Source organism: Arvicanthis niloticus, chromosome 11 (genome assembly GCF_011762505.2).
Source record: "Arvicanthis niloticus isolate mArvNil1 chromosome 11, mArvNil1.pat.X, whole genome shotgun sequence".
Taxonomy (NCBI): Eukaryota; Metazoa; Chordata; class Mammalia; order Rodentia; family Muridae; genus Arvicanthis; species Arvicanthis niloticus.
In genome coordinates this window covers 69,974,045-69,985,940 of record NC_047668.1, presented here as the reverse complement: position 1 = coordinate 69,985,940, position 11,896 = coordinate 69,974,045, and the positions used below count along the sequence as shown (strand labels likewise).

Sequence of the window (11,896 nt, the reverse complement as noted above, 5' to 3'; positions counted from 1 at the left end):
AACGGGCCGCACCCTGGAACCCACAGTCCCAAGTTGTGGAGAGGGAGGGTACTGATGAGAGCAGACGCACGTCCACAGAACATACTTCCAGCAATGAAACGATGGGTGTGGGCCATTAGAAATGAATTCTCTGCTAAATGACTGATTATCTTTCTCATTGATCTGCAAGTAATTCATGAACAAGTCTGAAATTTAATTCTTTCAATGTTACCATGGTAACCATGAGCGAGGCTCTCAGAGAGAGCACATGAACTTGTCCCTTTACTGTGACCTAGCTTGTAAAGAATGATAAATTATAGCACTTGAAATGTCTCCCATTACAGAACGAAGGAAGCGACAGTGGAAGCCTGTTGCTTAGAACTGTATTTAAGGATCTGAGGCATTGGTACATTACCACTGTAGTACTGTCAATTTTTATAAAAGGTCTGTGACACCGATGATTATGGTATAACAGTTGCACAATGTCTTACAGATTATGTATGTCACATCAGTTATAGGCAGCCTTAGAGACGGTAATCAACTCAAGCAATTCAGTCCCATAGGAGCCTCCTCCGAAGTCACTGACTTCAACTTACTGAAGATATGAGGATGAATGTTATTCACATGCAGATGAATTTCATTCCAGTTCAGAAACATCTGGGAAACTGACATTGTGTGTGACTTCAAGCTTTTAAATGTTTGTGATAGCACCCTGGAAATACCTTGCTTTCGACACCTGACATCCTGGGTCTCAAGTCACATAATGGACAGTGATAGATCCCATTAAGGCTGGACACCAGAGTGTGAGGGAATTCGAGGTTGGGGAGGTGGGAGTGGGGGGGTAGGTGGGGGCACATCCTCATAGAAGCAGGAGGAGGGGGGATGGGATGGGGGTTCCTGAGTGGGGCAGGGATAGGGTAAGGGGATAACATCTGAAATGTAAATATAATATCCACTTTAAAAAAGTAATAATAATAATAAAGAAAATCAACTTACAGATTGCTGTTATGGACTGGATTGTTTGTGCCATCAAGGTGCTGGCCACAGGAGAGCTTTCTCCACAGGACAAACATAACCCTGCTGGACATTATTCTCAAATGTCAGAACCATATGCAAGACAAACAGCCGACAGACTCTTCCTCCATCAAAATGACCCAGTGGTGGCTCCCCACCCACATGCCCCTCACCAGCCCTCATGTTCTTAGTTAACCTGCTTATTTGAGGCTGTACCCATATTGTGTAACAAGATATGCAGGTTACAAGAATACACACCTTTCCTGACTAATGATGATGGCTATACTTACTCAGAACTGGCTTCTTACATGCGATACCCACCCGGAAGTCATTCTGAATATAATTCTCATCTCATGAAGTTTTGGTCAGCTTAGGGACATGCTAGCCCCTATGTCTAGCCTGTTCTTTAGAAGGTGATAGTGAGCTTAGGGACAGGCTAGCCCCTATGTCTAGCCTGTTCTTTAGAAGGTGACAGTGATGCGACAGTCTCACTGGGGGATGAGGGGAGGGGTGAGGATGGAGGTTGCTGCTTTAAGTGGCCGGTTTTAGGCAGCTGGAGTCCAGGTGTGAGGACCAGGAACATGCATTTACACAGCACCCACAGCTGCTTCCTGTGCCTCTTTTTTGAAGTGAGACCATGACAGCAGAGAATTCCTTCCTGGTTTCCTATTAGCTGCATCTGAGTAAACCTTTTAGAAGGAGGGTGTCCAAGATAGGTACCCACCTTTATATGGAACTTATTACCAGAGCCAACAACATGGCTCAGTGGTTAAAGGCATCTGCCACCAAGCCTGCTGCCCTGAGTTTGATACCCAGAATCCCAAATGGTAAAAGGAGGAGTCTTGAAAGTTTTCCTTTGACCTCCATAAACATACCACAGCATGTCTGTATGTGCGCGCACACACACACACACACACACACACACACACACACACACACACGATAAATAAGTAAATCAGAAAAACTGGTACCAAACACCCTTGATTCATAAACTTATACATACCAAACAAATTTATACTACTTAGATGTTACAAGTAGGTGACAGAAAATTCTTTTATTTGAAAAATGACATATAGTGAATATTTTCCTTCTAAAAGCCTGCAGAACATTCAGAAAGCTGCACCAGAATAAGAAATAGATTTTCTCTAATAGCTTATACATCTCAACTTTCTTTACACATTACACAGAAGGTAAGAAAAGAATCTTCCTTGAACTTGGGAAGGAAGCCGTAAACACACAACGGTGAGGCGTGTTCAGGAGTCCAGCTCGATTTGTTTCCAGGTCTTGGAGGAATTCCTCTTGTACTGTTCTAGTTCCTGAAACAGAGATCTGCGTCACTTTAAGACAAGACATAGTTTCAGGTAAGCACTCGTGAGCTACACAGGGCCACCTTTCCCTTCGTCGTTCCCGAGGCTTCCTGATACTGACTCTGGTTGTACTAAACTCTTGTTTTCTAGAGCCCCCAGAGATTCCAGGCACACTAAGCAGCAGAGATGAGTCTAGTACAATTTCAGACAAAATTATTTATTATACAGAATATGCAAGTAAGTTTTCAATTAGCAAAACAAGGCACTTATGCTTCAAGGATTTAAGAGTAGTTCTATTTGAAAGGGGAGTTCAGTTCTTTCCTAAAGTTAGTTTGAAGTTAGCAAATTCTCGATATTTGAGATGTAGATGTTCTTCAGTACAGTGGGTTTGCTTTTAGAAATGCGTCCTACAAGGGCTGAAGAGAGGTGGCTGAGTGGTTAAGAGCACAGGCTGCTCTTCTAGAGGGCCTGGGTTCGATGGTGACAGCCATCACGTGTGTCTCACAGATGTTTATGACTGCAGTTTCCGGGGATCCAATGCACAACATACAGTGCACAGAATGCACACAGGTCAACAACCACACACATAAAATAAGATGACGATAAAACATTTAAAGAAGAAACTTGTCATACTGAGCTAGGTGTGTTGATGTGTATCAAAGGCCAGCACTGGGGAGGCAGGTGGAGAATCTTAGGTTCAAGGCCAGCCTAGGTTTCACAGTAAGATCTCAAGGACTGGGATGTAGCTCAGTAGAAGAGTGCTTGTGTAGCAATGGGCTCCTTCCCATCACCAAGAAGACAAACTGTAGTGTTAGGTGTGGTGGCACAGGCCTTTAATTCTAGTACCTGGGAGGCGAAGGCAGCCTGGTCTACATGGTGAATCCCAGGGCTACACAGCAAGACCCCGGCTTAAGCAAGCAAGCAAACAAACAAACAAAAAAAACCCCCAAACTCTTTTTTTGGTTTTGTTTCTTTCAAGACACTGAATACCCCTGGCTGTCCTGGAACTTGTTCTGTAGACCAGGTTGGCCTCAGACTCAGAGATTCGCCTGCTTCTGCCTCCCAAGTGCTATGATTAAAGGCATGTTCCATCACTGGCTTGCTTAAAGACCACAGAAACTAACAGACATGGGTTTTGGAGATGGCTCAACTGGTAAGAAAACTTGTACTGAGAGCTTAAGACCTGAGTTCAAATTGCACGTCAAAAAAAGAACAACAAACAAAGCAAAATAAGACAAACCCAAAACAGATCAGTGAAGAGCCCATGGTGTGGACAGACAGATGCCCCTGCAAAGTCTGCACACCTGGAAACTTAGTTTTCTACAGAAAGGACTGAGTAAGAAATCAGCGTTCATTACACTCATCCTTGGGCAGCCTAGTGAAACCAATGGTAGACATATGTGCCCCATAAAAAGAGCAACCATAGGAAGAAGAAGACGGGAGAATTCTCTCTTCTCTAGACTTCTGCATCTCTTACATAAGTTAATTTGACAGCAGAGGAGAAACCATGGATGGACAGTAGCACTCAAAAAGGAAGTCACTAAGGGGTCATCCCCGAGCAGCCTCTGTGCTGGTGACTGTCTAAGCAACTGTACAAAGGGTATCACTATTCTGATAAACCCTGGATAAACAAAAGCTGTTGTTCTGGGAGACCGGTGAACACTGCCCACTGACTGAGGTTACTAACGTTCACAGTCAAAATCCATACTGTGTTCATAAGAAGTGCAGATTATCTTTCATGGTTACACTTTATGTTATTAAAACTGAGCTGTTGTAGAGCTTCAAAGCAGTGTGTATACTTTAGGATGCTTTTATGATACTAACTCTGAAGTGGTCTTCATCTTGGTTTATGTTTGAGTGATGCCAATTCAATTTGTCAGTTAGTTTCCACTTACACCACTGAAGATTGCTAACTCATAAAAAGTGGGTAACTGGGTGTGGTGGCACCTACCTTTAATCCCAACCCTCAGGAGGCAGAGAGGATCTCTAGGTGGCTGAGGACAGCCTGGTCTACATAGTTTGTTCCAGTCCAGCCAAGACTACACAGCTAGACCTGTCTCAAAACAAAACAAAAAACAAATTTAGGAAAGAGGTAGTGAAAGCTCCCATCTTCGACTGGAAACGGTTGTTTGTTTACCAAGACCAAGGGTAGGCTATGGCTTTGCAGTTCTTTGCTGGCTGTGGCATACAATTTGCATATAACATTACAGTGAAAAGAAGGAGCCTGGTCACCTGGCCATGCCAAAGAAGGGAAAGGTGTAATTGATTCAGGAAAACCAGACACAGGCGTTTCAATATTGCTATCGGATGAACTTAGTACAACCGATGTTTGAAAGGTACAGCAGAGTTTTCTTTCTACTAATTCCATGTCTGCTTAAAGAGCCACTAAAAATCAGGAAGCTCCCACTTGGGCTCACCCCTACCCACCCCTACCTATCCCTGCTCGCTCTCTCTCTCTCTTTTTTTCCCCTTTGGTTTTTCGAGACAGGGTTTCTCTGTGTAGCCCTGGCTGTCCTGGAACTCTGTAGAACAGGCTGGCCCGAACTCAGAAATCCACCTGCCTCTGCCCCCCAAGTGCTGGGATTAAAGGCGTGTGCCACCACCGCCCAGCCCACCCCTGCTCTCTTAAGAAGCCCTGAAGGCTCTGAAGACATATGGTCTATGTTTTTATGATGCACTGTGTTTATATGATGATATAATAACATTATAATGGATGATAGAGCATCTTCAGCTCTTCTCTAACCACGTGACTCAGTGTGTCAGTGTGCTTAATAAAACTGCCACCCTAGGAGCAAGCAGAGTGTTTTAAAATGGGAACTTAAACACAATAACTATGACTAAACAAGAAGACCTTAAAAGTAAAAGCAATTATTTACCTAACCCTCCTTCCCTTGACCCCTTTTTCAAAAGACAAGGTCTCGATGTGGGCTAGCCTGCAACTCCTTATGCAGAGCACAGCCTCCCCAGTGCTAGGATTAAAGTCATGCATCAACATGGTCATTTTCCTGTCCTGGTGGTTTTGTGTCGACTTGACACAGGCTGGAGTCCTCAGAGAGGAGGGAGCTTCAGTTGGGCATAATACCTCCATGAGATCCAGTAAGACATTTTCTCAATGGGGGAGGGCCCAGACCATGTGAGTGGGGCCACCTCTGGGCTGATGGATCTGGGTTCTATAAGAAAGCAGGCTGAGAAAGCACTGTAGAACAAGTCAGTAAGCAGCACCCCTCCAGGGCCTCTGCACCAGCTCCTGCCTCCAGGTTCTTGCCGGTTCCTTTCCTGTCCTGGCTTCCTTTCGTGATGAATAGCAGTGTGGAAGTGTGAGCCCAATAAACCCTTGCCTTCCCAGCTTGCTTCTTGGCCATGGTTGTAGGAAGCCGCTGTTAGCAGTGGTATAATTCGCCATTCCAAGATGGCGCGGACATTGTGTCCCTCCCACTAGTAAACAATTAACTGCGCAGCTGCAAAGGCAGAAAGCCCGCCAAAGTCACTGGCCAATCCCGAGGCGTAATATTGGGTGATGAGTGAATAGCCAATCAGAAGTGAATACGTCACTCTAGGGTGTATTTAAGCTGTGCCTCTTCCTGTCTTCAGCCCTTCCGCGTCTTTCTGCTTCTGCTGATACAGATTAAAGCCTCGCTGTGGTGATACCCGAATTCTGCCTCTCGTGTTTCTCTTCCACGGGTGAAAAGGGGACACGGGAGGCACGCGCAACACATGGTGTTTTGTTGCAGCAACAGAAACCCTAACTAAGACAATCCCCCTTTAACAGAAATACTGAAAAGAGGTGAGGGACTGAGGTAGCACTTTCCACGTTCACACTTCCTAACGTCAGGAATGGCGTAGAGCTGGAGGAGGTCGAAGGCAGCACGGAATACTGAAGAAGCAGTTCTTGGTGCCCATGTGCAATCTGACAGGAGAGACTTTTGAGCCATAAGAGAAAAGAGTGCTAATCTGTAAACACCCTGTCTGCAGGAAGGCTGTGGTCTTTCCACCCAGCCTCTAGCCTCACAGCCTACGGGCCCTTCCTGCAGCGGAAAGGATTGGATTCCAGACAGATTCCGAAGGCCAAGCTTGGTGGCTGTCCTGGTTATTTTGTGATAAGACACCACGAGGAGAAAAGGGGTTATTTTAACTTACATATACACCTGCTTACGTAGACTCACTCACCAGTGAGGGAGGGCAGGGCAGGAACTCAAACACGACAGGAACTGGAGGCTGCTGCAGAGGCCATGAAGGGTGCTGCTGACTGGCTTGCTATCCATAGCTTTCTCAGTCTGCTTTGTTACTGCACTCAAGATGCCAGCATAGAGGTGGTGCCACCCAGGATGGACTGGGCCCTCCCCATCACTCACTAAGAAAATGTCCCACCGGCTTAGCTACAGCCCAGGCTTTTCTTTTGTTAAGATTTATTTATTCATGTATTTTATATATATGACTTGAGTGTTCTGTCTTTATGCACATCAGAAGGGGTGATCAGATCCTTTTACACATGGTTGTGAGCTACCTCGGGAGTGCTGGAATTGAACTCAGAACCTCTAGAGGAGCAGTGAGTGTTCATAACTACTGGGCCATCCCTCCTGCTCACCAATAGCTCAATCTTACTGAGGCTTTTTTTTTTTTTTTTTTCAAGTAAGGTTCTCCCTCTCAGATGACTCGAGCTTGTGTGAAATTGACATAAAACTAGTCCGCAGAGTGGCATATTCTTGTAATTCCTCTGGGGAGGTGAGGTTGCAGGATTGTTCAAGGCCAGTCTGAGCTACAGAATGAGACCATCAAAAAATAGTTTTATTTGAACAGCTACCATAAAAGAAGTACTTTATCACAAAGCCTTCCAATGAGGCATTGTGGGATGTGGTGCTGGGGTGCCTCCCCACACTGGAGGGGTTACTTATAGAAAGGCACCTCAGTGGAAGCTGGGCATTCTTGGCAGATCTGAATGGAATTCAGGAGCTTGTTTCTCCATCCTAAAACTGCCATGCTCAACTTCACTCACATGCATGAGTGGGTACCGCTTTCTGTTCCAGGCCTAACAGTTGGGGTGTTAGGATAGGGAAGGAGACAAGAGGAAGGTCAAGTCTAGTGTCTGATGGTGCAGAGCTAGCCCTCACTCACAGGCAACTGCATTGTAATTTGATGATATAAGATGTCATCTCGTCTCCAGAAGAGCAAGACTGAGCAAGTGCTGGGTCTGAGGTGCCAGAGCAGCCATTCCACACTGTCCCGAGAGCCTGCAGGCTGCTTTTAGCAATGCCATGCCTGGAGGCAAACCCTACTATGTATTTAAGTCGGGAGCAGCTGAGCTCTTCTCTTTAAAATGAATATATTGTCATTCAGTGTCAACTCAGACCTAAGGGCATTGCTACTTTCAAGGGGGATGCCACCCAGCAGTCAACAGTCATCCAAAGAGCAGAGACAACGTCAAGACAGAGGTCTAGACAGCTGGTGAGACTTCCTTCTAAGGTCCTCGGTTTTTATTTTCTCTCTCCATCTCTGTCTATCATCTATTTATGTATCTAACATCTGTCTATCTATTCATCATATCTATCTATCTATCTATCTATCTATCTATCTATCTATCTATCTTTAGAATCAAATTCAAATATTAATTAAATAATCAAGCACTAAGTGGTAATCATTGTGATACCTTACAGCAAAAGTGCAAATCGTATGAAGATTCTATATGGGCCATCTGATACATCTGCACAATTTATCTACCAGGATAACACAAATAAAACTGGCAAAATGAAGATATTATAATATTTTTAGGTAAGTTAAAAAGAATGTGTCAGCTAAGAGGTTCTGGCTGCTCTGCTGAATTGGCTGAACACAAGGGTTGAGGACGGACACCCCACTTTCATCTAACATAAAGTCAGAGGAGACGTAATTCCAAAGTGTAAGTTCATAGTTCCACATACGTCAGTATATTACTAACACCTGTGCATGTGACCTTATTAAAGTAGTCATGAAGCCATAGGAACAGATAATAATGGTTAATAATTGACTCTTGAATACTAATTGGGAGATGAACTCCAATAAACTCTACAGCCAAGGCTCATGTACAATAAGGGTTACATCAGGTCATCTTATTGCCCCACATCGTGCTCTGCGCTTCCCTATAGCTACAAAACCACTTAAATACCCACGGCACATTATCAAGTTGTCTGAAAGTGTTTAAATAAAACATTTTGCTTACTTAGACCTCTTAGACAAAGGGTGAGTGCTAGGAAAAATGCCCTGGTCACCATTCCCAGCAGACTGTTGGGGGTTGGGACAATAGACAGGTGTCTCCAAGTAACCCCTGTGACAGTGCAACTGTCCGAGTTACAATGTTCTGCACACCTGCCCAGATGTGGTCATGCTTCCAGCTTGTAGAGTGTGCTATACAAGTATGTCCTCATACAAGGACAGCCAGTGTGACATCTCATGCTATCACAGTAAAAGGGGGTCTGACAAAAATCTATGTCCAGGACTCGTGTCTTGGTGGAATTCACCAATACTTGTATTCTTTCTTAAGACTTGCATACTGAAATGGGGCTATCCTGCCACATCTACGTATGTCTAAGCACTTTCCTCAGAGATGCTAGAGTCTGTCAGGTGTGTGTATGTAGCTTGGTCTGAAAGGGTAGAGTCCTTGACTGGACAAGGTAACTGTCCTAGTACAAGGCAAGAATGACTATGTCGAATGACTGAATAAGAAACAAAAGCACTCAGGGACTCTTACAGACGAGAATCTTAAGTGTCTCCCAGCAGCGAGGGTGGGAGCCAGGATCCATCTTAACATCAAGTAAACTGGAAAACTGGAAAAGGGTCTGTGTGAACATTTGCATTATCTTTGGGTGAGGAATGGTGGGTGATTTTCAAGTCTCTTTTATATGCATATCAGAATTTTTCTATACAAATAGATGAAATACTTAAAATTTTTTAAAAAGTAAAAAATTTTAAAAAATGTATGAGTTTCCCGATGAATGCCACAGTTTGATGAAACTGGGTTTGGGAATACCTGATCCTTCTGAAGCCTCATCTCATCGACTTCACTTTCTGTGTACTGTGGGTCTCGGGCTGGGTCCTGGATCGCCTTCAGGGTGCTGGTACTCTGAAATTACAGTTCCCCAAGTCACTTCATGCCCACAACCCACATTGCCATGGCCACCATCTGTCTAAGAGGCCAAGCTCCATCAGCTTGGCACCGAGAGCACGTTGCTGTTATGGTTTCCATTATATTCTCAGAAATCTCCCTCAAACACACACCCGCCCAAGCCCGGGTCAGATGCTCTGTCTTCTAACAGACAGAGAGCTTTCCATGGAGGGGACAGGCCGAGGGGGAGGCACTTCTTACTCAGCTGTTAGTCTCCATGGTGCTTGGTCTACAGCAGTTTGAGCAAACACTTCATCATTTTAGAACTCGAGAGAGAGATGGAGTTATCATAAAAGGTCTTTGGGCATTTCCAGTCACAGGGGACAGCTTCCCAGCAATGAAGAACGTGTACCTTGGGTGGGAAGAGCTTTTCATACACCTTTTTCCACAGCTCCATAGGTGAGTGGGCCTGAAGCTTTCCAATGTCACTATCAGGAACAGGAGGAGACCCTAAAATTAAAAGTTTACCCCAATTGATTACAAAAATTAAGTTATTATAAACTATTAATAAAGCAGATGCCACTTGTTAAAGCACCAATCCTAGGTCACTCGTTTTCCATCTCTATATTACACACACTATTATGTTTGTGCCTGCCTAGGTTGTTGTACTGGAAACAGGCAGCAAGACATACGGGTGAGCTACACCTCTGACTTCCACACCCTACACTGGTGTCTGTGCCCTGTCAACAGTAATTCCAGGTCTCCGTGTTCACAATGGAAATACGCATGTACGCAAGCTAAAGACCTCATACAGCAGCACCACGTGTTTTACATAAGACTGATCACTACCGAGAAGCTCATTACTAGTCGATAACAAATTGTCAGCATGTGTGGCTATGTTCCATAACCAGGAATAAGTTCAAATATTAATTAGAACTGTCGGCAGCATATATATTGAAAGCCCATTAAAGTATACTGAGTTCAATAATACAAACTGGTAAAGTTTCTACACCACATACACATGTGTGTAAATGCAGAGTACTAGAGAGATGTGTGAGAGATCCTACACACACACATACACACACAGGCACATACTCACACACACACACACTCACATACACACACACACAAGGTTCAGCTTCCTCTTCCCCCTTGCAGTACTGGGATTGTACCAAGGACCTCATTCATGCAAGGCACTCTACCACTGAGCGACAGTCCCAGTCTCTATTATTTTAATGAGTTATATATTTATAACTTAAATATCTAAATTAATATTAAAAATTTAAAACTTTAGTCACTTTCTGGCAATTTTCAGTCTATAACCTGAGATTTTCATCCTTTCTAACACCTTTATTTTCCCCGCAAATGTTCAACTGTTAACCTTCAAGAGTTTCCTCACTTACCATCTTGGTGATAAAGTATTGATTTGTTACTTGAGTTGTGTGTGTGTGTGTGTGTGTGTGTGTGTGTGTGTGTATGTGTATGTGTGTGTGTATCTAATACTGGTGCTGGGAACTAAACCTGGGTCCTCTGGAAGAGCTCTTAATTGCTGAGCCACATCTCAGTTCCAACTCTTACTTTTAAATTCAGTAATTAGCAAGCCCTTCTGGCCAACTATTCTCACAGAGGATAGAGAATCACCCCTCCCCCACATTACCTGTAAGCAAGCCCAGTGCTCCTCAGTGCTCCCGGGATTAAGCTGGCACTAATATAAAAGATGCCAACCTGTCTCCACGGCCATTTGTTGGGCAACATCCCTCCACTCCTTGTGTTCAAACTATATGCTCACTGCTAAGGTCCCCACAGTTGAAGCCATGGCTCCCTTAGCTCCAGAGAGTAAGAGCGGGAAGAAAGGCCTGCCTGTTACCACCTAAGAAATCAAACCACACCCAAAGGCCCAAAGGGCTTCACACAGGAAACAGCTCTCTTAGGAACAGAAGGGGCTTGAGAACTTGGACTATGGAATTTGGGAGTTTAGAAAACACACCTCAGTAGCTGAAGCAGACTATTCACTCTTGTTTAATTCCTTAAATTTTGAAAGAGGGTCTTGTTATGCAGCCCACTCCGTCTGGCTTTGAGTTTTAGGCAATCTCCCTGCACCAGTCTTCCTAGTGCTAGGATTCTAAGATACACCACCACACCTAACTGAAAAGCGGGTTTATGATGGAGAATTAAGGATCTCGAATGTTCTCAGTTCATCCTACCACTTCACATATCTGATTAATCATAATGTGCTCCAGGGTTCCCTGCTACCCTAAACTCCCAATCTCTTCTCAACTCAGGGGGCTGGAATCTAAAGGTGCACTTATTTATTTATTTAAGTAGAATAGAGTGGTCTGTCTCCATGCAGTGCCCTGTCTTCTATCACAAATACATCAGTGTGTTGGAAGCTTCATCAATTCTGGGGATACAAATAAATGCATATGAAATAACTGTCACAAAATGAAGTCAGAAATGGTGGTGTGCTGGAGACCAGCGAGGCAGGAGGAGAAAATCAATAAGCAATTTAAAAAGATTAAGC

The 11,896-nt window shown here is 44.2% G+C and overlaps 1 protein-coding gene across 2 annotated transcripts in view; it reads right to left on the bottom strand.

Moving 5' to 3' along the window:
- Positions 1 to 2,028: 2,028 nt before the first annotated feature.
- The window catches only part of Dync2li1 (dynein cytoplasmic 2 light intermediate chain 1), a 30,862-nt gene continuing 20,994 nt past the window's right edge, over positions 2,029 to 11,896 (bottom strand). Inside the window, exons 11-14 of one of the 2 annotated variants that reach the window (XR_013113375.1) lie at positions 9,788 to 9,885; positions 9,301 to 9,393; positions 4,252 to 4,353; positions 2,029 to 2,309 (exon numbers count right to left, since the gene is read on the bottom strand). Coding sequence is in view for 1 of the 2 variants with exons in the window: in XM_034514321.2 (XP_034370212.1) it covers positions 2,247 to 2,309; positions 9,301 to 9,393; positions 9,788 to 9,885 (254 nt within the window). In the remaining variant the exon portion in view is untranslated. The remainder of the gene's footprint in view (positions 2,310 to 4,251; positions 4,354 to 9,300; positions 9,394 to 9,787; positions 9,886 to 11,896) is intronic. The other variant, XM_034514321.2, reaches the window with a different exon arrangement.